We start from the raw sequence: 27,164 nt of genomic DNA, 5'->3' as shown, positions 1-27,164 counted from the left end.
ACAATGGATGCAGGGCTCCAAGACACCAAAAATTTGTCAACACCATGTATCACATAAAAAGCACAATTTGAAATAAAATAGACTAGTAATCACTTTGTCCTCTGTCCCTAGCCAATTATTCTGCAGGACTTATACTAAATCTTCATAAATTGTTCCATGCCATACAGCTCTTAAAAAATATTTTCACAAAACTGCCAACATTGTTAGCTGCCTGCTCTCAGAAATGGCTTCATCTGTTTGTACAGGTCCTGAAGGACTGTCTCTGCTCAGATTTGTGGTCTTAAGTACCAACTGCACCGAATCAAGTGGAAAAAAAATAAAGTAACAGTTGCTCAGTATTTCTGAAAACTGAAGAAGCATCTGTTTGGACAAAATTTGGGGAGCTCTCCTTATGATTATGAGTTTTACTCATAGTAAATTAGAAGCTGGAAGAAGCAACCCAGTGGAGGACCCTGCAGTACCACATATTATGAAACTGTGGAAGCAAGAAGAAAAAATTATAAGAATGGTAGAAAAAAAAAAATTAATTTTTTTTTGTATTACTGCTTAAATTAAGGAAGAATCCATGTTCATACGTGCTCATAGAAGTCTTTCTAATTTGCAGATTAGGAACATTCAGCTTTGACTGGCTCCTGGACTACTGCTGTATGCCTTTTTTTTTTCCTTCACTTCTTATTCAAAAGTAGAGGATTAAAAATATGTAGATAGAGTAAAGGAATCTCTAATGTTTCAGGGTTTATTTTGCTGTTTACAAGGAATTTACAGAGATGTTATTGGAGGGGAAAAGTATTTGTATCTGTTGCAAAGGCAAATAGTGCTTGTAACCTATAGTTTCCATCTTTTCTTCTACTAATAGCTTCTTAAAAGCTGAATATTGAAATGTCTCTTTTTCCCCCAGCCCCAATGCTTTTGCTTTTTTTTTTTTTTTTTTTTGGATTTCAAATCAAGAGACTGAGGCCAAAACTTTTGTATGCATTTATGTATAGGCTGTATTGCCTAAACTTCAAAACCCCCAACACAGTCCTCATTAAAGGATACCTCTCACAAAACCAAGCATTTTTGCCATGTTTTTCCTGTCCAGAGCATTGTACCCCTACCTCTGGTTGGATACTTCATGGACAACCTGAGGATGTGAATATGTGCAATTAATTTGGAAAAAAAAGAGGAATTTTCTCCCTTAGTCAACAGGAAACTGTCAAGCCAGTGTGAACCTGGTAATGACCAGCAGTCAGAACAGCAAAAGTTGGTACAGTCTGGTCTGATGGCACAGACTGGAACCCATGAGGCAAGAGGTTACTGTGTCCTAAAACACCATGTGGGGCCACTCCCACAGGGAAAATTAATGGTCTTTGTGGATACCAGGGCACACGGTGCAGCATATTAATTTAAAAGTTGCCAGGCTATTGAAAATCAAAGCAGTAGGAGTTGTAGCTCGAAAACAAGCTGTTATGTCCTTCCATATGCAGAAAAAGTTGTTTTCCACTAAAAGAACATATTGGAGAAAAATGCCATGATTGGTAATCTGAATTAATATTTAAGACTAAAATCCTCGATAGAAAAGTGAAGCATTGTCTTCATCAATAACTTGATTCCAACAATACAAGTTGTTTCTGGAACTGCTTTAGGACAAGTTAGTCAGCATATCTCACCAGAAGAATCATTAATCTGTTGAAACTAATCTCATAGTACTAAGACTGAGAAAAACGATTCTATTGATTAATTTCAGTTTATATCCATGCTACTTACTGAAGAAGAGGATTTAGATACTTTAGATGCCTCTGATAAAGGTACTAGTTAGTGTGGTTAGTGTTTCTATACACCTAAAAGCGTATTTTAAAAATAATTAGGACATCTAAGAGAGATGAGTTGGGTATCCACTTCCAGATACCTTCAAAAGCAGGGGCCTTTTATTTTTTAAATTTACTGTAGAATGCACCTATTTGTGCTTTTCTGCATCTGTGTATGCATCAATAATATCAATAACACTGAGGTGGTGTGATTTTCACTGAAATGAAGTTCTTGTGTGCAAAGACAAGCAGGACAGCAAACTGGTCTATGTGTGGGACTTTACTATAATCAGTGGCAAATCTGCCAGTCACTTCAGAGACCAAAAATTTCATTCATGGGCTGTGTAACACATCCATGGGCACAATCTGTAGAAAAAATCAGAAATGAAGGAGCTTAGGTTTCAGCCTTTAAATGCAGTCCTTGCTCTCATTAACACCAATTTCTGATTAAGACCCTTTCTATGTATATGTGTCCCCTGTTAGCTTTTGCTAGAGTTCTGGGTATGTCTCAAAGATAAACAGACTGCTTAATTATTAATTGGTGATGCATGACAGAATTTTGAGAACAGGACTGTAAATGTCACCCAGACAGTAAATATGTTCATATTTTGAAGTTTGGATGTAGGCAGCAGTTGCCTTCACTCTAATGAAAATATCTACATACATTTTTATTGCTGGCAAGACTATTTTAATAATTATACAGATTTAGTTCCCTATGAGGGTGAAAGGAGTCTTCAAATAGACCTCCACAGTTCTGTGCCCTGACTAGTTGCAGTCTAAACATTCTAAGATTTGACAGAACAATTTGCAGCATTAACAAAGGGTTTTGACAATGCTAGTCTCAGGAAAGGCATTAAATGAGGAACAATTTCTTTAGTAGCATCTGATATTTCTGAAATAGGTGATATATCTACGAAAAAAAAACTTTGTGAAACAGATTTTGTGTTGATGTTACAGTTTGTGTACAACTCAATCTATTACTTTCCTAAGATTTTGAATGGTACACGTGCAGGAATTCTGTATAAATGCATGCTCCTTCAAAGCACCAAAAGGCTGGGGTTTAGAAGTATCTTTTTGTGTTTTTAACAAGAATCTATGCTATATAAAGTATAGAATTCCAGAATTAAAACTGGAATAATAATTAATGTTCTTATTCCGTAATTCAGCTATCAAAGAATGGTCATAAAGTTTTCAATTGTTAAACTTGATAGTTTGATAGAGATATTTATTTACAGGTAACAGATAAAAAATTCAAAATCCAGAGGGGAAACAAAGCACAGCAGCACAGAAGTTAACTTCTCATGCCTATGAAACCAAGACACCCAAGCAGCAGACTACAGGCAGTGCTGCTAAGTAAAAGGCTGGCAGAAATCCTTCCAGCTATGCTTAGTTAGAATTAACATTGCAAGACATATGTATGCCACCAAACTAGAGGAATTTTCCCTCACAAACATAAAATTGTGTTAGAATTTCAGTAAGTAGATGAACAAGTTAACAGATGAAGTCTTGTTCAGTCCCACAGCCAATAACTGAAACAGCCACTAGTGGTATATGCTGCGCTGATTTTTAGAAGTAGAAACATACCCCGTAGCTGCAACTTTTGTATCTATAAAATAACCCAATATTACAGAATTTGCTGCGGAAACAGACCAGACAACCGTAAAGTTCCTCTAACTCCTTTAGAAGTTAAAGAAATCGACAGAGTCAACAGTCCCGCTGCCTCCGCTGCGGAGAAGCGGCGTGGAGACGGTGATTTGGTCAATGAAGTTATTCGACGCGGCTCGGTAGCCCGCGCTGAAGATCACCCCGCCGAGGTCACCTCGGAATAAACGAGCCGAGCGGTGGGGCAGCAGCTCTGCTCGGTGCTGGCGGCACGATGAGCGGCCAAGGAGCTGCTCCGGGATCTGTCCCCGCTGCCCCGGGGGGCCGGTGGTCCTGCAGCCGGGAGGGGACAGCGCTCCGCCCGCCGCTCCCGCCCACCGCACCGCACCGCTCCGCTCCGCACCGAGCGGGGCCGCGGGGCGGGGGAAGGAAAAGTTTCCCGGGGGATGCGAGGGCCCCCCGCCCCCCGCGCCGGGCTGCCATTGGCCGAGCCGCCTGCCGGAGCCCGGAGCCACAAAAGGCGTTGCTAAGTGGATGTTTATTTTTTTTCCCACTCTTTTTATTTTTTTCCCTCCCCCCCCCCCCCCCTTTTTTTTTTTTTTTTTTTTTTGCCTCCCCCCGCTCCTTCACTACTTCTTCGGTGCACTCGCGCAGCTCCCGCCGCCGCCGCCGCTCCGCTCCCCGCGGGAGGCAGCGCGGGTCGGGCGCGGAGCCGTCCCGCGCCGGCCATGGCCTAGCGGCGGCGGCCGGGCCGCAAGATGAGTTTCCCGGCGGAGGACGGCGTGGGCAGCCTCTGCCACAAGGCGCTGCAGATCATCTCGGAGCTGTGCCTGGGCGGGCAGGTGGAGCGGGAGAAGTGCGCCGGCATCTTCCCCCTGGAGAGCTCCCGGCAGGGCATCGGCGGCACAGGTACCGGCACCGGCCCCGCCGCCGCCGGGCTCGTCCTGCCGCAGCCGCGGGCGGACAGCGAGGCGTGGGCGGCCGGAGAGCGCAACTTTTTCCTCTGCTTTCCCTGCGTGCGGAGGGGGCGGACGGGGTGGGGGGGCAGGCACGCAGCCCGCTTTAAAATCCGCTCCCTCTCGCAGCCCGCCGAGGCTGCCGAGGAGCGCTGAGGGGAGCGCCGGGACCGCCGGGGCGGAGACCGGAGCTGCGGGGCAAACGCGGGGGCAGCGGGCGAGGGTGCGGGCAAACGTGGGGCCGGGGAGCGCGACAGGTGCCGAGGGGACAGAAATCGCCGCCGGAGACGGCCCCGTAGTCCCGCAGCGCGCTCGTTTGCTGCCCGCAGCTCCGCTTCGGCAAGATTTTCCCCACGACGGGAGTTTGCACGGAAAGCTCGGCGCTGATGCATGTGTTGTCGGGGCCGTGCGGGCGGGCAGCGGGGCAGAGCGCTGCGGTCCGTGCCCCATCACGGGTGGGCAGCGGGGCAGAGCGCTGCGGTCCGTGCCCCTGTGACGGGCGGGCAGCGGGGCAGAGCGCTGCGGTCCGTGCTCCTGTCACGGGTGGGCAGCGGGGCAGAGCGCTGCGGTCCGTGCCCCATCACGGGCGGGCAGCGGGGCAGAGCGCTGCGGTCCGTGCCCCATCACGGGCGGGCAGCGGGGCAGAGCGATGCGGTCCGTGCTCCTGTCACGGGCGGGCAGCGGGGCAGAGCGCTGCGGTCCGTGCCCCATCACGGGCGGGCAGCGGGGCAGAGCGCTGCGGTCCCTGCCCCATCACGGGCGGGCAGCGGTTCCATGAGCCGGGCGTGCCACGCGTGGGCTGCACCCGCTCGCCCTCTCTTGTCCCCGGCCGTCCCTCTGCGCTTGGCGTGTGACGCTGGGGCCCGGGCAACAGGTTGGGCGGCGGGGAGAGCGGGCAGCCGGCCGGGCTCCGGGTGTAGCCAGGGCTCGGTGTGCAGCTCACCCCTTTCTGAGTGGGGTTAGAGTGTTTTGCATCCACTCCGCTCACCACTGAGGGAGGCAGGAGAGCCGTCTGACAAACAGTGGGAACCTGTGGAGTCAGGGAGCAGCTTCGGTCCGGCCCAGGACACTTGCCCAGGAAAATTTGGGTAGGATGGAAGGAAAGAATTTGGGTTTAAAGATTCCAAATTCATAAAAATTGTTATATTGAAATTAAGATTCGAGTCCTAAAAGTGGTGACTTTGGCCCTTGGTATCTGGATTTTCTGCACCTTTTGGTACCAACTCTGCACTTTTACATTATCCTGTGTTGTGCTCCCCAGGCACCTTGTTTTCCTTGGCACTTATTTTTAAGACAGGGCTCAAAAGTTGCTCGAAGTTCTGAGCTGAATTTCTGCTAGAAGGGATTGATAACCTCTTCTGTCTGTCCATAAATGCAAATGAACAGCTTGCATTATGGCCAGCAAATGCCAAGGGTAACCATGCAAATTAAATAAATTAACACTGGCTCATGTAAAGCAGCAGGTTTTCAGCAGGTGCCCTAGCTGTGCTGTCACTGCCACAGCAGCTGATGGCCTTTTTATTGTTGTTTTCTTTTCTTTGAATACCCACAGATTTTACCACAAATCTCAGGTTATTTGTGGTATCTCAGACCAAAATCACTGTTGTCTGACCCTGCTTTCCTCAGCCCAACCCAACCCAGCTACCAGGGCAGGGCAGCAAGGTGAGGAGGGGCAAGGGGGCTGCAGTCTTTCCCCCAGCAGGGATCATGAATATTCTGATCATGCTCTGTGTTAGTCTTGGTCTGAATGGTAGAAGGTTGAATAAAAATAGCATTACCCTATGGAGCCTGGAAAACTGGGCTCTGCAAAGTCAGTGTATAAACAGGTGGGTTATGAAGGACACAAAACATTCCATGAGGTAAACCAAGATCTGCTGTTTAGAAAATTTGAATCTTCAATATTTGGTTCAATATTGCATTGTGTATAATATGAGGAGCTTCTCTTTAAGCATTTCTTGAAAGTCAACAATCTGCTTGGGGTTCCCTTTGTAAACCCTAACTCCCTTACTGTTGTTGGCTTAGGGGAAAATATACAGTTAATAGATCAGGAGCTGGAACCACTGGATACCACATCTCAGCTGAATCCCTGAATCTCACTTTTCCCCCTTAAAAGGAAACCAATATTAGATTATGGGTGTCAACTTTACTGAGACGCCCAGTATATTGAGCATTATCTCATTAACAACACTGTTAATGGTATATAGTAATACTCTGTCTCCAGAGGAGGACCAGACACATTGTCATCATTGATAACTGACAATATTTTAATATGTAAACACTTAGGTAGACAAGATATAAATATAACTTGCATCAATTTTATGAGCAGAAATACTCTAAATACAGTTGAAAGTGAGAGAAGTGGTGGCATTGAAAGGTGAGCCATGCCATATCTCCTCTTCAAATGCACATAGAGTTCCTTTCTATCTCTATGGATAAAGCTAATGTTGTCCAGAGCACCGAACAACCATAGATCCTCTTCATTAAAGGTGGAAATGGTAAGTTCATTCAGTTTTCCTCGTCTCAAAAAGATACCTAAAAGTATCACAAAGGTAGAATAGGCAAAAAATCACTAATGAGATGTCACTAAAGGAGAGAAGTCTAAACAGTACCAAGCCGGACAGAGCTTAAGAAGCATTTGAGCAATGCTTCCAGGCACATGGTGTCATTCTTGGGGATGGTCCTGTGCAGGGCCAAGAGTTGGACTAAGTAATCCTTGTGGATCCCTTCTGACCCAGAATATTCTGTGATTCTGTAAACCATGAGGAGACACATATTTGAAAAGGAGCGAATGGTGCAAGCACCCTCTCAGAAAGTAAAAGAGTCGATGGTAAAAAGGAAAGTAGACCATTTTTATTTAATACAAGGATAAAAACATGTTCTGGAAGTTGAAAACACTTTGAAATGCAACTAGAACTGCATTGATATGGTTATGTTAGTAAGCCTGGTGATAGTTTTCTGTTCAGCTAGACCATGAAAAGCAGCCAAGCTTCTCAGAGGAATCAGCTACTTGAGGCAGAAGATGCACCACCCTATCACAGGCTCAAAAAAATACGAGACAATATTGACCCCATGACCCAAGAAGTTTCAGAGGGAAGCAAATATGCTGGGCAATGATTTTTTTTTTTATAGTTTATATGCCTAGATGAGAGAAAGAAGCATTAAAAAGATAAACAAAGAAGAAGAAGCTGGAGATACAGTCAGAAGAAAAAGAGTGAGTTTGGCTCTGGGAAGGCAGAGTAGAACAAAATGAAGCAACAAAGCAGAAAGGGGAGATATTCAGGTTTCCTGCCAATAAGGGAACAGACAGGTTTACATCAAATGAATGACTGATTATTCAACAGTTTTTTTTTCCTCTCAGTATCAAAACCAACACCTTAGGACCCTCAATTACTGCTCGCTACTTGGGTCACGAAGGGGTAATCATATTTAGTGTAATGAGCAACCAATCTACAGAACTCATAGCAAATAAACTTCAAGAGACAGAAAATCTTGTCATTTTCTAAGAACTTTAGACAAGTGAATACAGACATCTGTTGTTATATTTTCTGTCCCAGTAATGACAAGAACTATTAATTCGCTCATCTCAGGGGAATGCTCAAGTGAAAAGATTAGGAAGCTGTTTAGGTTTATAGTACCTTTGTATGATTAGATGACTGTGAGCTTTCTTCTGAAAGTTATAGCATTTTTGGCAAAACACTCAATTAGATGTGCAGCTGCTTTATTTTTATTTTACACCTCCAGTATATTTGGGCAAAATAATTAAGATGTCAATTTTAAGAGTTAAGGTGGAAAATAAATGGGAGCTGGATGTACAGGATTCCACATAATAAAATTTATCTGTAAACTTATTAAATTACTAATTTTCTATAACTGTCCCAAACTCAGTGTGGTTATACTGTAATCTTGGCTCAGGTTATCTCATTAACAAAGGATTCTAATTAATTTTTTTCCAGCTAAGCATCCCTCCTCATTTTCAGTGGAACCAAGCACATCAAAGGTCCCAGTTGTGAGCATTTCTGAAGATTAAGCCAATTGCATACAGTGTAATGAGAGGAGTTTGGACATTCTGCTCTAGGGACACATGTTTAAAATTCATTTTATGCCCTCTGCAAATGGTGGGTACTTTGTGCTCTTTGCCTTTTTTAGGCCTGCTGGTCATGCAAAATTTTACTCTCTCATTATCAGTTCCCATGGGTGGCAAATGTTTATTACAGATCTGGAAACCCAGGTCTGGTATAAACATTGAGGGCATATTTTTGCCCACTAGAGTGGGTAGTGAATATCTTGAGAGCGATGTTCACTCTTGCTCCTTTGCTTGTCAGACAATTGATTTTTGAAAGTTGACCATGCAAAGAGCATCAGCTTCTAGGGGATCATTTGTTATTCATGTAAAGATTCTACTGACAGTTATTCTGTTAACATAACAGTTTAACCTACCAAGTTTTTAACCCTACCCCTGACTGACAGTTTGCTATAAAAGTACAGAGGGAGTGAGAAAGCACTGGAGCATCCTGCAAATGGCCAGTCTGTAATACAGACTCACTCTTCCACGAAAAGCAATGTCTTGTGTCCTCCTGCTGTAGCTGCCATGTGCCTCCTGTTGGCTGTCAGAAGCTTCTCTGACAGCTCTCAGCCTGCTGGATGGCAGCTGATAGTTTACATTTAGTCCTGGTTCCTTTGAACACGCTGTGTTTGTGCACACAGTGCATGCACATCCACAAACAGCGTGAGCTGTGGCTGTGCTTGCACTGCCTGGATCTGTTTAGGAGAGGGGGAAGAACAGATTTACCCCATAGAGTGGTTGTAAGTTCTGCTCAACTGTGCCAAAGTAAGCATGAAGGGGATGAGAAATGGCTTGGACAATTGTGAGGGCTACTGTGTTCAGTGTAGGACTGTCATGCAAGAAAGGAGCATTTTTCTTTGTGATAAAGTAACTGTTGTGTGAAACAAGTGAGCATTCTGTTACAGAGAAATGAAACAGTGTCTCTGCTACAGGGGAATGTGAGAAAATCAAATAATAAACATTTTAACAGTTAACAGACCGACCAAATTATACATCATACAGTTCATCACCTGGTTAGATCAATGTTGCTATCAGAGAAATAAGGCTTGGTGGGAAAAAAGTGCAGGGTTACTGAAAAACATGACTTACAAAATTAGTGTTAATAAGCTGTGAGAATCAGAAATGCATCTAATTCAGTAGCATAAAGGCAAAACAGGGGGGTAAACGTACCACTGAGACCAGATTTATTTACAGCAAATGTGAAGGCAGTCACAACAATGCAAATAGCAGCAATACACAGAAAAAACAACAGGTTTACAAAGGAATCTTCCTCTATACCCATTTAGTAAAGAAATACTAGGGGAAAATACAGGAAGATTTATACCATCTGGAGAACAAATCTGTAAAAATGATGAAGAACACATAGTATTTTCCTGGATGCTGTCACATGTGTGAGATGTTTGTTATATAATGCTGGGTAAGAATAAACATAGCCATGACAATTCAAAATGACACTTGAGCTGCATGAACCTCCTTACAGCTTATGGTATGCTTGTGGTGAGCAGCAGTCCAGTGAGCTCATGGTGTGTTCTAACTGAAAGAGGATAGAGAGGGCTTCTTGCAGAAACAAAGAGATCCTCACAAGTGTGAGAACTGCATGCGACAAAGCCTAAGGCTGTAGGGTTTTTTTTTTTCTTTGAATGGAAAGCTAAATGGGCAGGTGTGGGTCTAGCAGAGAGTCCCTCCTGTTGAGATTGAGATTCAACAAGCAGAAAAGTATGTAGGCCAGAAAAAGGCTTCAAAGTGAAGACCAATAATTTACAGACCCAACCAGGCTAAAGTGAGAACCATCATCTCTAATACAGCTTAGATAAATTGATTTTGACATGAGTTTCATAACTCTGCATGCTGTGATCATGCAGTATAGCACAGTGATCTCTGAATTCATTTTGTTCCACTCCTGTCAGGAAAATGCTATCATAGAGTTCTGCTAGCATTAAGAAGTGATCTACCAGCCAGAAGATGGTGGTGGAACAAATTCAGACACCAGAATGGATTAACAGGGAGGGAACACATTCACAATAAGGCCAGAGTAAAAGTCTGAGGAAGATCTTCTAAGGATGCTTCTCCATGGGAACAGGAGAGGAGGTCACACTGTCTCTTTTAAGTGAAAGGCTTTTTTATTTTTTTCCATTTGATATCTAAGTCAGGTGTTTTGACAGGTTCAGATTGAGAGAGAAAACACAAGACTGTATCTGCCACTTTCTGAGGCATGCTAGAGCATCATGTCCTCATCTGAAGGGATTTGGATGAGACACGGGTAATTGTGGAAGATCTGCTAATGCAGAGTAAAAATTAATACCAGCAAGTTTTTATGTGTTTAAAATTTCCCCAAGGAAAACGAAATGGCAGAAATGATGGGTTGAATTAACTAGTTCATCTACGTGGGGATAGGGGAGATTTATTGGCCCCAGACCTTTTATAATTTATAAGTGCCCTGCTTCCCTTCAAATCTTAGAAAATCAGAGACATTAACTTATTTATTGATTTAGCTGACTCCTGGTATTACATACACAAGAGTTCCTTTATTATGGAAAGGATTAAGTACCTTATGGCTTGATGAACAAGAGAATAAATTCAAAGTTAAAGAAAAATACGTTTGAGCACTGGTTGCAGACATTGCCCTTTAAATATTTAAGAGAACCAAGATCAGATACAGACAAAGAAATGGGAAAGAAGAGACTAGATCCTTCCTTTTCCCGGGTGTTCCTTTCACCCCTATTCCTTTTCTGAGAAGAATCCATTCTCTTTAATGTGGTTCATTTCAGATGTACCTGACCCTGACACACCTGGGCATCCACATCACAGCTCTGTGTGGTGTTTCTGTCTCCGTTCAGGATCACAGGCTTGTGGAGTATGTTTTTCCAAATTCAGCTTCATGAGGCATATGTTGCCTAAAATGTAAGTCACCTTAATTTGGTTTTGAAATGGAAGTCTGCCAATGTGCATGCTTGCAAATGGATCCATGGGCAGAATTTTTCTGAGGCAAGTTCTAAACAAAAAAAAAATTTAAATCCATATTACCAAACCCAATGTTCAAGACATTACTTAGCATCCAGAAAAGAAAAAAAGAAAGAATGACACATGGGGATGATTCTGAAATACTTGCCTGATGAAAAAGACTGGCTATCAAGGAGATTTTATGGTAGAAATGTATCACAGGATGTTTATAAAAATACAGAGAATTTTCAAGGCTTCTCAGTAGACATGCCTTTTTTAAATGAGAAATATAAATTTGTCCAAAATTTCATATCTTGAAAGAGTAGTTTCAAATGCAAACCATGAAACAGGAAACAGGATGCTTTCAGTTATTAAGTTTTATCAACACTAGAAATAAGATGTTTAGAACAGACATCAGTAAAGGGAGTTCACCAAGAGTGAAATGAAATCATTGGAAATCTCCCACTGACCAGAAGAGGATGGTACGAGAAAAAAGATCTTCTTGACATTCTGGAATATACCAAGCATGAGAACAAGAATGGGAAATGCATAATTCTGTAATAATTCTGAATTTTCAGAGGGATATCCTTTTCTGTGCAAATTTAAATCATTCCAGACAATCTGCATTTACCAGTTCAGAAAGAGTTGTTCAATATAGTTTTTGTTTTCTTTTGGACCAGTGAGAACATTATTCACAATGTTAACAATTAATGCTGTCTCAGCATTATCTCATCTGCCCTTAAAAACTTAGGCACTCTTTGAATTTGTCACCAGTTTTACATCTTAATACTTTTGTATGTGAAGTGCAGCTGTGGTCTGATGGCAAATCTATCCTTCAGTACCCATTTTTCTTCCCTATCAGGACTCCTTGTCAGGGGTGTGAAGAAGCTCCAAACCTTCCTCTTAATGTTTTACATTCTTCAACCAAACTTCCTATAAAACCTTAATATGAGACACATCCAGCCTAACACACAAAAGGTTTTACTGCTCTTCAGATGATTTTGGTCTTCACATAACAACAAATATCTCATAATTGCTCAGCTGGGTGACTGACAGAAGGAAGGACATGAAACAATATGCTTTGTATATCAATTTTTATTTTATGGCATTGTGATTGCTTTATAGAAATTGTGTCAATAAATGTGATTAAGTAGTTTTTAGTAATGAACTATTTTTTGGTCAATTTTCTTGGAATTCAAATATTTCCTGTATTTGTTGCACTATGAAATTCAATATGTGTGCCTGTTTAATTTATTAATAAAATAGCAAAAAATTGAGACTACAACTGTTTATAGAATTAGTTTCTCATCTCTGCTTGTGAGACTTTAGATGCTTCATGGGATTATTTTACAGATATAAAACATATTTTCTGTGAAGATTTCAGGAGCTTTTTCAACTTTGAAGTAGCTTAATGGAAGTGCAGAAAAACAGCTTAGAGAAAGCTGAAGTACAGGAGTAGGTGTTGAAAGGAGACAAGAAGTTATTTGAAGGCTTGAAAAATGTCTTGCAGTGAAAAACTTAAATTAGAATTGGCTAGAAATGCTTTGATGCAATGTTTTTCAGCTGATAGTATCTATTCATCAAATTGAAGCTCTGCTGGAAGGGATCAATTTTCATATTTCTGGTTTTGAAATGTTTCCAGCAGTTTCAAAGTTGTTAAAACATCCTCCTTCAACATTTTCCAAATGGAAAAAAAACTCTACAATTTTCAGTTCTAAATTCTACCTCTCAAAATATAACCTAATTATGCCAACCATCCCTAAACTGAGCTGGCAATATCGCAAATCACCCAAAATTGAAATTTTGTTTTGTTTTGTTTTCTTCTCTTTTTTTTTTCTCAATTTTTATTTCTTTCTGGCAGACCATTAACATTTTCAAGAGTTCTACTTTTTGTCACACTTTAAGAACAGAAAAAAAATTTGGGCAAGTTGCCTGACAATTGGTCTGGTTCAATCTGTCAAAGAAGGTTCTTCAGTGAGGTCTACTTCTGCATGAATACATTAAATTCACTTTTGACTGTGCATTGGGTTTGTCTGGCTGGGTTTGGGGTTTGTCTGGCAGGAGGGGGGTTTCTGTGAGAAGCTCCTGGAAGCTTCCCCCATGTGCAGCAGAGCCCAGGCCAGTTGGCTCCAGGATAGTCTAGGCTGAGCCCCCGACACAGGGGTTGAAGGAAAACATTTTTAAGAAGGGAGAAAAAAAATCTGCTGTGCATCAGCAGCTGGAAGAGGGGAGTCAGAATTTGTGAGGAACAGCTCTGCAGGCACAAGGGTCTGGGAAGAAGGAGGGGAGGAGGAGCTCCAGGTGTGAGACTGAGGTGCCTCCCACTGCAGGTCTTCACCACTGCAACCTGTGGAGCATCCCAGTCCCAAAGCAGGAGAATTCCCAAAGGAGGCCGTGACCCTGTGAGGAGCCCACCCTGTAGAAGGCTCCTGGCAGGATCTGTGGACCTGTGGAAAGAGAGAGGATCCCTCCCTGGAGAAGGTTTGCTGGCAAGACTCCTGACCCTGCAGTCTCCTAAAGGGAGAAGTCTCCCTTCTCCCAGCAGAAGGGACACCCTGGAGCAGTGTGTGGAAAGGATTCCCACAGGAGTTTGTGCAGGACTGGCTCCTGTGCCAGGGACCACAGAGTGCAGGAGAGCAGCAGGGCAAGGGTGTGAGGAGTCCTGCAGAGGATGGAGCAGCAGAGACATTGAGTGATGAACTGATGCAGCCTCATTGCCCATCCCCCTGTGCTGCTGGAGGGGGGAGGCAGAGAAAGCAGGAGTGAAGCTGAGCCCCAGAAGAAGGGAGGAGTGCAGAAAAGTGTTTTATTTGTTTTGGTTTTGTTAGTCACCCTTGATTTGATGGGTAATAAATTTATTTTCCCAAATCTGCTTTGCCCATGACAGTAATTGCTGAGTGACCTCTCCCTGTCCTTATCTTGACCCACAAGTTTTTTGTTATATTTTTTCCCCTTTCCATCTGAGGAGGGGGCTGACAGAGCAGCTTTGATGGGCCTCTGGCATCTGTCAATCAGCTCACTGCAGACCATTCCCTGGAACTGTGGTCATGCAAGAGCCTTTCTCCTTGCTATTAATGTCTGTTGTCAGATGAAACAGAAGGGCACATCCAAACCACCCATTAAGAATGATCATTTTCCTATTCTGATTCCTGACCTATGGAATTGGATCCTAAGAATTGACTGTGAGGGTATGATCTCCAGACTACAACATTTTCTATACATTTTTGCTTTTCTCACACATTTTCATGAGGATTATTCTGTAAGTTCAGTGTTTGTTACTGACAGATGCATCTGGATATTATATATTAATAAACAAAACATTCCCAAAGTTTCACCTTCAGCTTTCTGTCTTCATCATTCTGCTTCATCTTTCTGTCTTCAACTATCATAAGCACTGGTGAGGTGCATCGTGTTTCATGGAACTAATCCATACCTTCTTGCCCATGTGAAAATCTATAAAAATATGCTCAAGCTCTCTTTGCACTTTTCCAGAGATTCAGTTTAGTAGCCTGTAGCCTGGAGTTATGGATACAAAGTATTAGCTGTTAAACTGTCAAAACTTGTTGTAACAAACAGCAGCAGCCGTTACTTGAGGGGTATTTAAGCAGGGCTTAGTGAATAATTTTAAGGCATATAAAAGGCTGTTTTGAAAAGGAAAGGAATTTTTTTGGTTATAATATTACAGGATACTGGAAAAATCAAATGGAAGCATGTCACATAGAATAAAACTCCTAATTAGGGCTCAACTGGCAGTCCTGGTGATCCACCATATCCTAAAATACATGTGTGTCCACAGAATGTTGTTGGTATGAAATCTGTATTTCTATCTTTGGCCAGGCTATTGGATAATCTAAGCAGTTTTGGCAGCAAAAATCAAACACAGGGCAGCAGGAGTAGCTCAGTGCACAGCATATCTCTGTTCAGCTCAGGGCATTTCACTGTGTTCTCTGAAGCCAGCTGCATTTTCACAGCAGAATTTAAGATACTGATATATCTGTGTTATCTTGGTCTGACACAGCCTTAGTCCAGAGCTGATGATTTAACCACAGAAATCTCATTTATGACAGACTTTATCTTGTTCCTATTCACGCCTAAATGTTGGGGTTTAAATGTTTCTGAAGCAGTTGGCACACGGAGTCAGAAGTTTGGCAAATCTCAAAAAAAATTGTGCATCAGCCTAGAAGTTTAGATCTAATCTGTCTTCATGTGTACTGATAGAAAATGTTGACTGTGGCTTAAGTTTTTCATCAACGCCTTCTTGATGTTCTAAATGTATGTTCTAGAGATCTAAGCATCAACAACATCTGATTTAAATTAAAGTTGTTGATGTTTTCAGCATCTGTGTCCTCCACCTGAAGCCAGTAAGTAAAGGGATGTGTACTTTACCCCTAAGGAGAAGGCTGTCTAGATAGGCACTTGTTTTCAAAATTGGAAATATAGCTTTGGGAACAGAATTCTTATGTGTTTGCTTTAAATCTCAGTGAGGATATTTGTTGTTTGATTATAATAACTTTTCTTTAGCAAAGTAGGTCAATATTTCTTTCACCTACTGATCTTGAAGTCCTTTAGCCAACAATGGCTGGGAGGTTTGGGGATTGTTTCCTTACTTCCTGAGAAAGATAATTCCTGAGAAGGATGTCTGAGTATGTGGTGAGTGGTACACATACTGGCCCTTGGCCTGAACAATTAAAGGAATGCTTGTGAAGCAGATATTGGAAAATAATAACATCTTAAAGGTACAGGCTTAAATATCAAAAAGGAAAAAAAAAAAAAGAAAAAACTCACAATCTTAAATAGGACTTTAAAGATTTACACAAACATAATACTAAAAAAAATGCTTCTATCTCCTTGCATGTGTTGTTTTAAATTTTTCTTCCCTGCATGTTTGTCTGTCATGATGATTTTTGTTTCTAATTCCTTGCAGATGTCTCAGTCAGTCTCTTAGCAGTCGTCGTCAGCTTCTGCGGGCTCGCCTTGCTGGTGGTCTCGCTTTTTGTCTTTTGGAAGCTGTGCTGGCCCTGCTGGAGGAGCAAACCTCTCACCTCCAGTGCCAGTAATGTCCCACAGAGCAACTCCAGCGCTCCCACGGAGGTTTTGGAGAACAGCGAGAAAAAGGAAGTCAAAGAAAATGGGAAAGCTACGACCAAGGTGCTTGAAGCTGCGCTGAAAATCAGCCACACTTCACCTGATATTCCAGCAGAGGTCCAGAACGCGCTGAAGGAGCACCTGATCAGACATGCTCGGATGCAGAGGCAGATCACGGAGCCCACGTCCTCATCAAGGTAAGCCAGAGCCACTCGCACTCGTGGCACCTTTCCCAGGAACAAGTAGAGCAGGAACACTGCTGGAAATTTCCAGCATCCGGGATTATTCACAGGTTTCTTAGAAGTTATGGGTAAAACATCACTCCTGTGAATGTGAAGCCACATTGGACAGAATATTCTGAAACATTTAGTGTACCTTCAGTTACATAATCGTTTTAACATATCAAAGTGAAATCTACATCTTCCACTACTTCGTAAAGATAGATATTGCCACTTTGAGCATTTCCCTTTTGGGTTTTGATTACAGAAAAACATATTTCAGTGTTTTTTTAAAGAACAGCAAGTCTAGATTTTCACAGAGATGTTTTTTATAGATATATCAGTTGTTTTTGCAGATGACAGTTTCCCTTTCAACCAAATAAATGACAGACTCATTGTTGATGGCACATTTCCTGAAGACATGGTTTGTTGATTACTAAGGAATTAAAATTACAGTCTAAAAATGCAGAGCCTTATGGACTGGTCTTAAAGCTGTACAGATTCCATATAGGTCTATAAATAAATGGCAAGCACGCAGCATTCCTTAGTGGTTTCTTTAGTATTAAAGTGGAGGACACAAAATTTAATTTTGCATTAGGTGCCACTTTATACTTAAAAGCAGTGAAGACATGAAGGGATCTACAGATTCAAATGGGATTTTCTTCAAACACTGTCAGTAAATTTAATGCATGGAAACAAACAATGAACTGCGATAATCAAATTCTAAATAAAAAGGGGATTGTTTTATAAGCAAAGATTGGGAAAATTAAGGCTAAAAGAGGCACCTGAAGTATTGTGCAATGCCATAAGTTACAGTACAGATACCGTGTAGGAAGTAGCATTTTTCTCAAAATGCTGTTTGCTAAGGAAATGCATACTAAAAAAAAAAAATCCCAAAATCAACCAAATGAGGAAACCCACTAAACCCAAAGAAACAAACAAAAAAAGGCTCACATTCACAATAATTAGAGGCAAAAGGAGGAGAAGACACATGCTTTACACTGAGTGGCACATACTTTGCTGGCTTCCTGGGAGCCCTAAAGACAATGTTTTGCCAGCTCAGTGCACTTGTTGTGGTGGTGAGTGCTCAAGTGTTTTTTCCCAGCTATTCCAACCTGACAGAAGAGCCAGGAGGAAGCCTCATGAAGCTCCCAAAATGAGAGCACTCCAGCCAGAGGAGGTCTGACTGACTTTAGCAGCTGAAACATCTCCTGAATTATGAGACTGTCCAGCTGGCTTTAAGCCACATTACTCTGGCTATGTCTGGTTCCTGCTACTGTATCCATCTGCTCAGAGCAGGAGTACAGCATCCAAACACTGAGGAACATTCCCACAACACTTGGATAAATCTGAACTTGTAACTATTGCACTAAACACAGAGGAACAAAAATCAGTACAATTTAGCATGGTAAACCCATTACCCAGCTCACTGCTACCCAAAAGGATATTAACTGAAAGAGTTTATCCATCAAATCCAAGTATTCAGACTGTCTGACCTCCTGAATAGACAGAAGAAATAGCTGTCTGGCAAATGGACTTGAATAGTCTCAGTGGTACCATAGGGGAAGAAAGAAGTTCCAGGGATATGCTCCAGATCTACTTCAGGCAGTGAAAATATTCTCACAGGTATCTAGAGTGATTTGGATTAGGATCTAAATGAACACAAAATATTTGTGAAGCCAAGGACAGTTTTACATAAGCAAAACCTCCTATCAATACCAGTCTTTCTGCAACCTTGTAAGGGAGGTTTCTTTTTATTTCAAGATTATCAGTGTTCATCTCCTCTGAAAGGGACAATTCCTGTGCTTTCAGTAACTGTACTACTACAGCCAAACAATAACAGGGTGCTTGGAAACACCACCTTCTTTTAGAGTTTGGTGAAAAATTCTGCATCCTTTTACAAAACATGTTTAGAATGACATGTGCCTTAAAAATTACCCAGAAATGGTGATCTTTCTGTTTGTAAACACATTTTATCTACACCCGGCCTGCCATAAGGGAGTCCTAACTTAACAGCCCATATTAATTGCTGCTACCAAGAATATCATATATGATATTTGGACATTTGGACCAAGTTTCTGAATTATTCCCTTTTTTTGTGTTAAGCCCAGCTGGGAACAAAGTACCAGAAAAATGACTGAAACCTGGCCCTCCAGTCCTTGACTGGGGGCCTCGAAATAAAAAGGAGCCAAAGGCAGATACAGAGGTAGCATGCCTTCTCTTGCACGATCTTCAATGCAGCCCTATTTTGTTGTCCTCAGGAGTCCTGAGGGATCCAGATGTACCCTCTTCTAAATGCATTCCATTGACAAAGGGGCTGAAAGAACCATTTTCTCTCTGGATTGCCTCCTGTACACTGATCTCACCTCAGATGGGGCAAATTAAAGGGTAACCAGCTCTGTGATAGCTTCATGCAGCCATCAGCTCTTAATAAAATTAATGTAACTGAAGCATGAGTATTTTAATAAGCCAATCAGAGCAACAATCAAATGTTCCCAATCACATTTTTTAGACTGTACATTTGACACAGAGACATGTGTCAATGGGGAAATGATACATTTCTGTTTAGTTTTAACTACATATTTTTCCTAGTCCCTGATAATATGAGAAGATCTGTTTGTTAAAATCTCTTTAGTCCTTGATACCACTTACATAGTTTTCCTAGTCCCTGATAATATGAGAAGATCTGTTTGTTAAAAGCTCTTTAGTCCTTGATACCAGCTAACCACAACAGCAGAAGAACTGCAGAAGTGGTGCTCATTTGCAAATAATTTTGCTCTGTGGTTTTGAGAACCACCCTTTCCCATAATTTGTGATAACATTTTCCAATATAGTTCCCAAGGGGTATGAAGGCAAAAGTGAGGTGCGTGGGTTTGTTAAGGTTAAAGAAAAACAAACATATATGTTGATTCTAGTGTTTGCAAAGAGAAGCTTTTGTTTTAAATATCATCAGTGATCATGCTGTTTTCTGGCTTTGGGCCAAAAGATTGCTCTAATGTCATCTAGGAAAGCTAGACCCAAGTCATCCCTCATATATCTCAAGTCATATCATAAATCAACATCTTATCCCTCCCTCTTGTCACAGATGTGACAGTCTTACTGAGTTAGAAAACAGCTTTATAGTGTCATTATGCCCATGAAAATACAGTTTTATATTAGATTTACATGTAAATTTGCTATCACTCAAAATGCATTTGTTCTGTTATGGAAGGCAAGTCTTCTATAGGATTGCTGCGTGTTAGAGTCAGTAGAGGTTGACATACCTGGATTTGCAGATGTTGTTAGCTCTGCCACATTTTAACAATCTGTTTTCTGACATCCTTGTATTTCATTATCACAGTCATTAATCCCTTTGTTACTGCAGAACAAAAGAAGATAAATATGTTGCCATGACAACAATGAAACATCTTAATAATTAGCAGACCAATTAGCTGTCTTGGTGAAATGCTGTGACTCAGAACAGATACTAGGCACTGTGTAATTAGGACTTTGGCTTACTAGAGCAAAAGTGCTGCTGATTCCCACAGGGAACAGCAATACAAATGCATTCTTTTACTTAGTGACATCTCACAACAATTCAGTAGAGAATCTGAAGTGCATGAAGTCTGAAAATTTAAAAGAAAGCTGGTACCTTAGAAATTATAGATCTGTGGTCTTATATATTGCTTCTGATTTCATTAACCTAGATTGACAAAAATGCAAGAGAAATTGAAGAAAAAAGAATTTGTCATGTACCTGTTTCTGCTCAAACTGATGTTGTACTTCACTGCTTCCCCTGCAAAGGCAGTTTTAGCCACTGCTTATGTACAACAGGATTTGAACACGATACCCCCATGGCAGGGGGGTTGGAACTGGATGATCTTTAAGGTCCTCTCTGACTCAAACTATTCTATGACACTGTGACCATCTGGGCACCTCAGTAGTACAGCTGCAGGTGTGAGGAGCACTCAGGAAGGCCTCTCTGCCCAGGTTTCCTTAGCACTGACAGAAGCAGCAGTAACACAGATCTTCTTGCATCTCATTGTGAGTCAAAGATACTAAAAAGATGGTCCCTAAACTGCCTCCTGTCCAAGAATTTATTGCACTACATTTTGGGTAGAGTTCAGCCCCTTCCCCACGTTTGGCATGCCCATGAGGTCTTGTGCTTCTTGGAGGGCAAAAGCACAACAGCTGTGAAACTCCATGAGGACAATATTCTACTTTTCTGACCAGTCAAGGCCTTTTTATTTCTCACTCCATTGCAGCGTGGAAATTAGACACTATGAATTCAAGGAGTTTCAACATTTAAGAGAGAAGAAAATATTTCAACTTCTCTATCTGTAAAGAAAGAAAGGCAAAGTGTGTTACAAGAGGGGTGTAGTGTTCATCTAAATTTGACATCCAAACACCTGGGGTTTTTTGAGTTACTTCAAGTCTAGTCTACGCAGCTCTCCCTGCCCTGTTCTTGTGTTGAGCTAGGATTGCTCCCTGCACCTAGCAGGACTGAAACAGCTGAAAGGGGAAACGTTCTTGTCTATTATTTAATAGCTGCAGATTACCCTTTGTATCTCTGCTCGACTGAACTGTGGCAATTTTGTGCTTCTTGCCTTCTGCTACCTCTTCACTTACAGCAAAAATACAAATAATATCTATGAAATGAGTCCTGGTTGCTTTCAAATGAACAATTTGCATTTCTGTTTTAAAGAAGGAAACACACAGCTGTGACACCTCTTGTTTTCAGAACACAACACAACAGGGAAACCAAGCAATAAGGCAAGGCTACTTATGGCATTAATAAGCAATTGATTGCAAAAAGCAGAGAAAATTCTGACAATTGGATTGTTCTTTAATGGCAACTAAGTGTGCTCACAGGAGGAGGTGGTAAGCTTCTGTAGCACAGATTGTTAGGGTAGGGAAGTACCAAGAAAATGTGAAAATGCCTAAAAACTAGACTGGATAGTGTAGTCATAATGGCATCTGCTGCTGATAAATGCTGTGAAGCTTTTTGTCCAGTGTTTTTATACTACTCTAAGGTTGTATGGCACACCAGGGGTTTGATTTCACTCTTAGTAGGAACAGCACAAATTTCCATTCAGATTCATGAGCAAAGATAAGCCCATAAACACATATGTTTATGCAACATTGTATTCAGAATTGCAAGGAATTTAACATGCTGTTTCTTGCTGGTGGCGCAGGAATCAGCTTTATAATACGCTGCACAGCAGACCATGAGAACAAAAGAAAAAGAAAAAGCAGCAATGGCAGAAAATTGTTGGCAAAACTCTGAACATTGCAAGCAGAACAAAATATTCCCAATGCTTCTGGAGAAGGCAGCCTGCACCTCAGTGTAGAAGATACCAGGCAGGTGTACATAAAATGTTGTAGGATGGCAAAGCACCATGCTAAAAACCTCCAGACACAGCTCTGCATTTCCCTTTCAGGTGCCTTTTACAGTCATCAGTGTGAAGGCTGCTAAATATTTAATTGGAAAATCACCATGGAATGCCTCCAAAAAACCAGAGAGTACTGATAAAAATTCTGCAAGTGCTTTTTTTTTTTTTTTTTTTTCTGTTTGACCGTAGTTTACTCAGGCCCTAGCAAAGTGGGATCATGGGATGTTGGAGCTGTCAGCTCATTCTGTGAAAGTACATGAATTCAGTTTCAGCTGCATAGTCTGAAAGCAAAGTTATAAATATATTTATTTCTGGGACAGTGGGTGTCTCCTGGGCCAAGAAATTAATTCTGAATGATCATTTCCTCTCAAGGATGCTTGAACACTTGCAAAACACTGAAGGGGGTGTGGAGAGGATTATTTTTTAATTCTTTTAGTCTTTTCACTAATTTGTTCTTATATTTTCTGTTGAGAGATGGTCTTTTCCCAGAGATAACCATGGCTTGTTTTGTGTGTCTGTGTGTGTGTGCAGGCACAATTCTTTCAGGAGGCACTTGCCAAGGCAGATGCAAGTGTCCAGTGTTGATTTTAACATGGGGATAGACCCAGTTCTGCAAAAGGGAGAGACCACAACCAGCATTGGGAGAATAAAACCAGAACTCTACAAACAGAAGTCCGTGGATTCTGATGGGCAGCAAGAAGATGTGAAAACATGTGGAAAACTTAACTTCACTCTTCGGTACGATTATGAGAATGAACTTCTGGCTGTCACAATTGTCAAAGCATTAGATCTGCCTGCTAAAGACTTCACAGGAACATCCGACCCCTACGTTAAGATTTATCTGCTTCCTGATAGGAAAAAGAAGTTTCAGACACGAGTTCACAGAAAGACATTAAATCCTGTCTTTGATGAAACCTTTCAGTTTCCTGTAGGCTATGATCAACTCAGCAACAGGAAATTGCATTTCAGTGTTTATGATTTTGACAGATTTTCTAGACATGACATGATTGGGGAAGTTATTCTTGATAACCTTTTTGAAGTCTCAGATCTCTCCAGGGAAGCCAATGTATGGAAGGACATCCACTGTGCCACCACAGTAAGTAATGTGTTACAAAAGTATTAGCATCATATTTTCATTTCTTTTTTTGTAATTTTTGGCAATGTAGCCTGTTTATCAGCAGAGTTCAAGATTAAAAAAAAAAAAAAATTAAAAGAGTAGCTGTCAATATTTTCTTTTGAGCACAGAGAATAATGCTTGGGAAGATATAAAATTTAATTACCAAAAAATCTTCTGGGAGCATATTGTCATCTTTATGGCTCACTGTGTGTATATAAATTACATTTATTAATTAAATGCTGCATTATGAAAGTCATTGCTTAGCCAGAACTAATAACATTTTCCTGTTAGCAAAACACCTTGTTCCGCAAAGTGACCACCTATTAAGAAAAAGGGCCCATCCTATCCTGCTCTTGTTAGGAAATTTTCATAGGTTAGAAATCTTGGTAAGTAAAAGAGACTGAAAATGCTTGATGTGTAAAATGTTCTTTGCTGACTGCATTGTGCTTAGGGTCCCCAGTAGTTGTATCTACATGGCTGCTGGATGCTAGGAAAACTCAAGAGACACAAGCAAGAAGAATTAGGAAATAGAAATTAATTTTTTTATTGTTGCAAGCAAGAAAAGAAGGTCTGTGCACAAGTGACAGAATTAATGACAGGCTACCAGAGAACAGCAGTCTCCAGATACTGCTTTATTAACCTAGAATTCCAAACTCATCCTCCCTGGCTGGGAGTTGAAGGTGGGTGGAAAATAACAAACAGTTAAAATAGTGAAGTGTAGGGTGTTTGTTTAGGTTTTGGTTTCAGTTTCTTTTCAACTAGCATGCTATTTCTATAGAAGTTTCGCCATCCCTGGTTCTGTGGGTGTATCCAAACAGTGTGACTCATCCCAGGGTTTCAGCACCAGCCGGATTTCCACACGGAGGTGAACAGAGGACAGACCAGTGCTACACATCAGTGACAAAAGCTTCACACCATCCCTTCTCTGCAGCCAGAGACTTCCCATGCCTTTTCCACCAAAGGCTTTCATGATGTTCATACCTGCTAGACAGGTCCAGGTGTGCCTGATTAGAAGGACAAAGAGCACTGATATGGCCTCAGCAGTTTGAGCATGAGCACTGTGATCCCTGAGAAAGGAGAAATACCAGTTCAAATAGTGGAGGCAGTTTCAAATGTGAATTCACAACAGCAGCTATTTATTTCAACTGCTGGGCCTAGCAAACTGCTCTCAGCAGCCTTCAGCACACCTCCAGAAAGCTGAATCTGTGTATGCTTAGTTTGATCAAGCTCAGATTTAAGGCAAGTTTAAGAATTGTGTTCTCAAGCTTAAAACTGAATGTGTGTTTAAGGTCTTGGAATAACAGTCCAAGTAACCATTTTTAGAAATTTCTTCTAGCTTTGATATTGTGTTTGATACTTTAGTCATTACTTAAAAGCTCACTAGTCACTAGCAGCAGGTGTGTCTATGAGATTTTTAACTGATAACTAGAATGGTTTCAGCAAATAATAATCTCTGGACTGTTCACCACTGGTTTTGAGCAAATTGAAATGCCATACCAGGTTATGCATTTGTGTTTGACACTAATACACATATGGATGAAAATGGTTGCTAAACTTGGCACTGGATCCTAATTCAAGTTTCTTCCTCAGTAAGGGTTAAGGTTAAGGCATACAGTTCTAGTGCCTAACTCACTCTGCTGGTGTTTTCATCTTGTCCATCTTAAAAGAAAACATGAGGTTTTTGGATTTCAGCCTTCCAGGCAGTATAGTTTAAAGTGCTGCATGTGTATGAAAAGGTTGTCTTCACTTAAACCATCAACAATGGGCACATAAAATTGGGCACTAAAATCTTTTAGTCTTGCTAGCTTCATCAGCTTTCACAAGCCTTACCCTATCCTCAGAAAATTATGTAAGAAAGTGGTAATTGATTTTTTTTTCCTGAGAAAATTAGGCCTTCCCAGAAGATGTCCAGTGACTGTGTGTGCACTGTGCTGCCTTGTGATTTACTTGAACTGTTTTATGAAATTGTAATACAGGCTTCTAGTTTTGTCATTTCAGAAACTGTAAGTTGAGTGAGCCAAACTTCCAAAGGAATAAACACTGTGTGAGATGTTAATCCGTGAAGATTAACTGTCTTAAACACCAGATATAAAGTTTACCAAAGTCACTAACTAATGCTGGCCAGAGTCAGTTGAACTTTGATAAACCTTGAAAAGGAAAGATCCAGCTGGTTCTACAATTGGTGGAAAGTCGTTCTAATACAAACAAATGTGCTTTGGTGTTTGTAAAGAATCCTTGTAAATTAAGCAGGCTGTGTGAGTGGAAAAGGCTATACCCACCCACTAGAGCCCAGGAACCAAGATGCCTTTCTGCAAATATATTTCTCTCATGCTTTTTACTTCTTCACCTTTGCTCTGTTTTGTTTTATGTTCTGAGAAGTTTTTTGTCTCTGTTCAGACATGATTCCTACACCCTGTGGTCTGCTCATGCTGCTGCTAAATGATAGATGTGGAAAATAATAGAAGTGATAGATCAAATAATTAGTCCAAAACTTAAAAAAAAAATAGTCAGTGGAAGCAGCCTCTCCTCATCTGTGAATCTTTTACATCTCTTCCACAGTCAAGAATTTTCTACTCAGAAGTTAAAATGAGGGCAAAAATAATTCCTATTACCAGCGTGAAAAAAAATCTATTCTTATGACACCAAACTCTTCAGTCTTAAACACTACTTGAGAGATTTACCAAGAAAATTATTTGCTACATTTTGCCTGTGAAGAAAAATGCCGCAAGAGGTCAGAAGATCAGGAGATTCTTTGTTATGCAACAACTCTTTGTCAGTAGCTAACATAATTTTTAAAAGTTTTGCTTGCACAACCATAAAAAGTTTTTATTTGGTGAAGGAAATACAGTCTGGGAAAATCAGACTGGATGGTTGCACTGGATCCTTTTGGCTCAAAACCCAATGACTCTGTGTGAATCTACACTTTTAATACACTTTCTTTGCTCCTAATAATAATTTGAAATTATTCTATGGAAGTGCAGGATTGGCCTACACACACATACTCATTTTTATTCTCATTGTTTTCAGATGCTGATATTTGTTCACATTTTGTAGTTTGGGCTTTACCTTCATTTCTTCATTCATATCATTGTTTCTCTGTTGTATTTCTGTGTTTTATATTGAAAACATAGCATGTTTTATAATATATAACATTTACCTGTTAGATTATTAATTTAAATTTAGAACAAAATCAGTAGTATAGGAAAAGTATCTTAGATATCTGATATACCCCCAAATTTTGCTTGAATAGGTGATTGAATTTTCAATTAATAACCCATCATTTGCTTCTGTTCACCTGATTAATTAAAAAAAAAAAAAACAGAAAAAAAATCAAGAGTCAGATTTGGACCCCCTGTGAAGGTTGTTCATTATATTGGAATACTTTAATTCTCACTACACTTGAGAAAATTAATTTATAGCATTAAAGGCAAAAAAATCATATCAAATGGATTGTTTAATCAACACATGAGGTTTCTGGTTTTGTCAGGTGCTTGTAAGTTTTGCATACATTTCTGAGGTTTTGTTACTATCAGAATATAATATTTTTCAAAAAGAAAACTGTCTTTTTGGAATTGCTAACAAGCACTTCTAATATTCAGTGTCTTAAATTTTCTAGGCAAGAAGTCCACTGCTTGTGGTCCATCAATTTCTGCATGTAAAAGTTTATTAGATTACTATAATACTTTTAAAAATTATCACCTGCTTTAGAAAATTCGTCTAAGGCTATTGCCTAAAAATATTGGCAAGTGACTGTCAGAAAGATTTTTTTTTTTTCTGAAGGTATCCTGTGAAGTCTGTTGGAGTAACCAATGATAGGAAACCATGCAATTGGGAAAAAAATTAAAGCTCAGAATTTAGAGGAAAGCCATCCCTATTTCCAACAGAGTTAGCCTCTTGGGGATCTTAATCATCAAATTGTCATGTACTTGTTCCCTCTTGAATTATCTCATGTAGACAGATGGAACTTGATTATTATTTCCCAACACCAGGCATTTCAGTGCTGCAGTTTGCACATTTGTGGAGT

The 27,164-nt window shown here is 40.8% G+C and overlaps 1 protein-coding gene across 2 annotated transcripts in view; it reads left to right on the top strand.

Annotated features, from left to right (window-relative positions):
• The first annotated feature begins 976 nt into the window (after window positions 1–976).
• SYT10 (synaptotagmin 10) overlaps window positions 977–27,164 on the top strand; it is a 48,224-nt gene continuing 22,036 nt past the window's right edge. Inside the window, exons 1-4 of one of the 2 annotated variants that reach the window (XM_072923527.1) lie at window positions 4,732–7,556; window positions 8,299–8,460; window positions 16,273–16,630; window positions 22,555–23,119. In XM_072923527.1, the coding sequence (XP_072779628.1) occupies window positions 8,427–8,460; window positions 16,273–16,630; window positions 22,555–23,119 (957 nt within the window). In that variant the 5' untranslated portion in view covers window positions 4,732–7,556; window positions 8,299–8,426. Of the gene's footprint in view, window positions 4,299–4,731; window positions 7,557–8,298; window positions 8,461–16,272; window positions 16,631–22,554; window positions 23,120–27,164 lie in introns of those variants that run through there. The other variant, XM_030263293.4, reaches the window with a different exon arrangement.

Source organism: Taeniopygia guttata, chromosome 1A, assembly GCF_048771995.1.
Source record: "Taeniopygia guttata chromosome 1A, bTaeGut7.mat, whole genome shotgun sequence".
Classification (NCBI taxonomy): domain Eukaryota; kingdom Metazoa; phylum Chordata; class Aves; order Passeriformes; family Estrildidae; genus Taeniopygia; species Taeniopygia guttata.
This window is presented reverse-complemented; position numbering and strand designations above follow the sequence as displayed.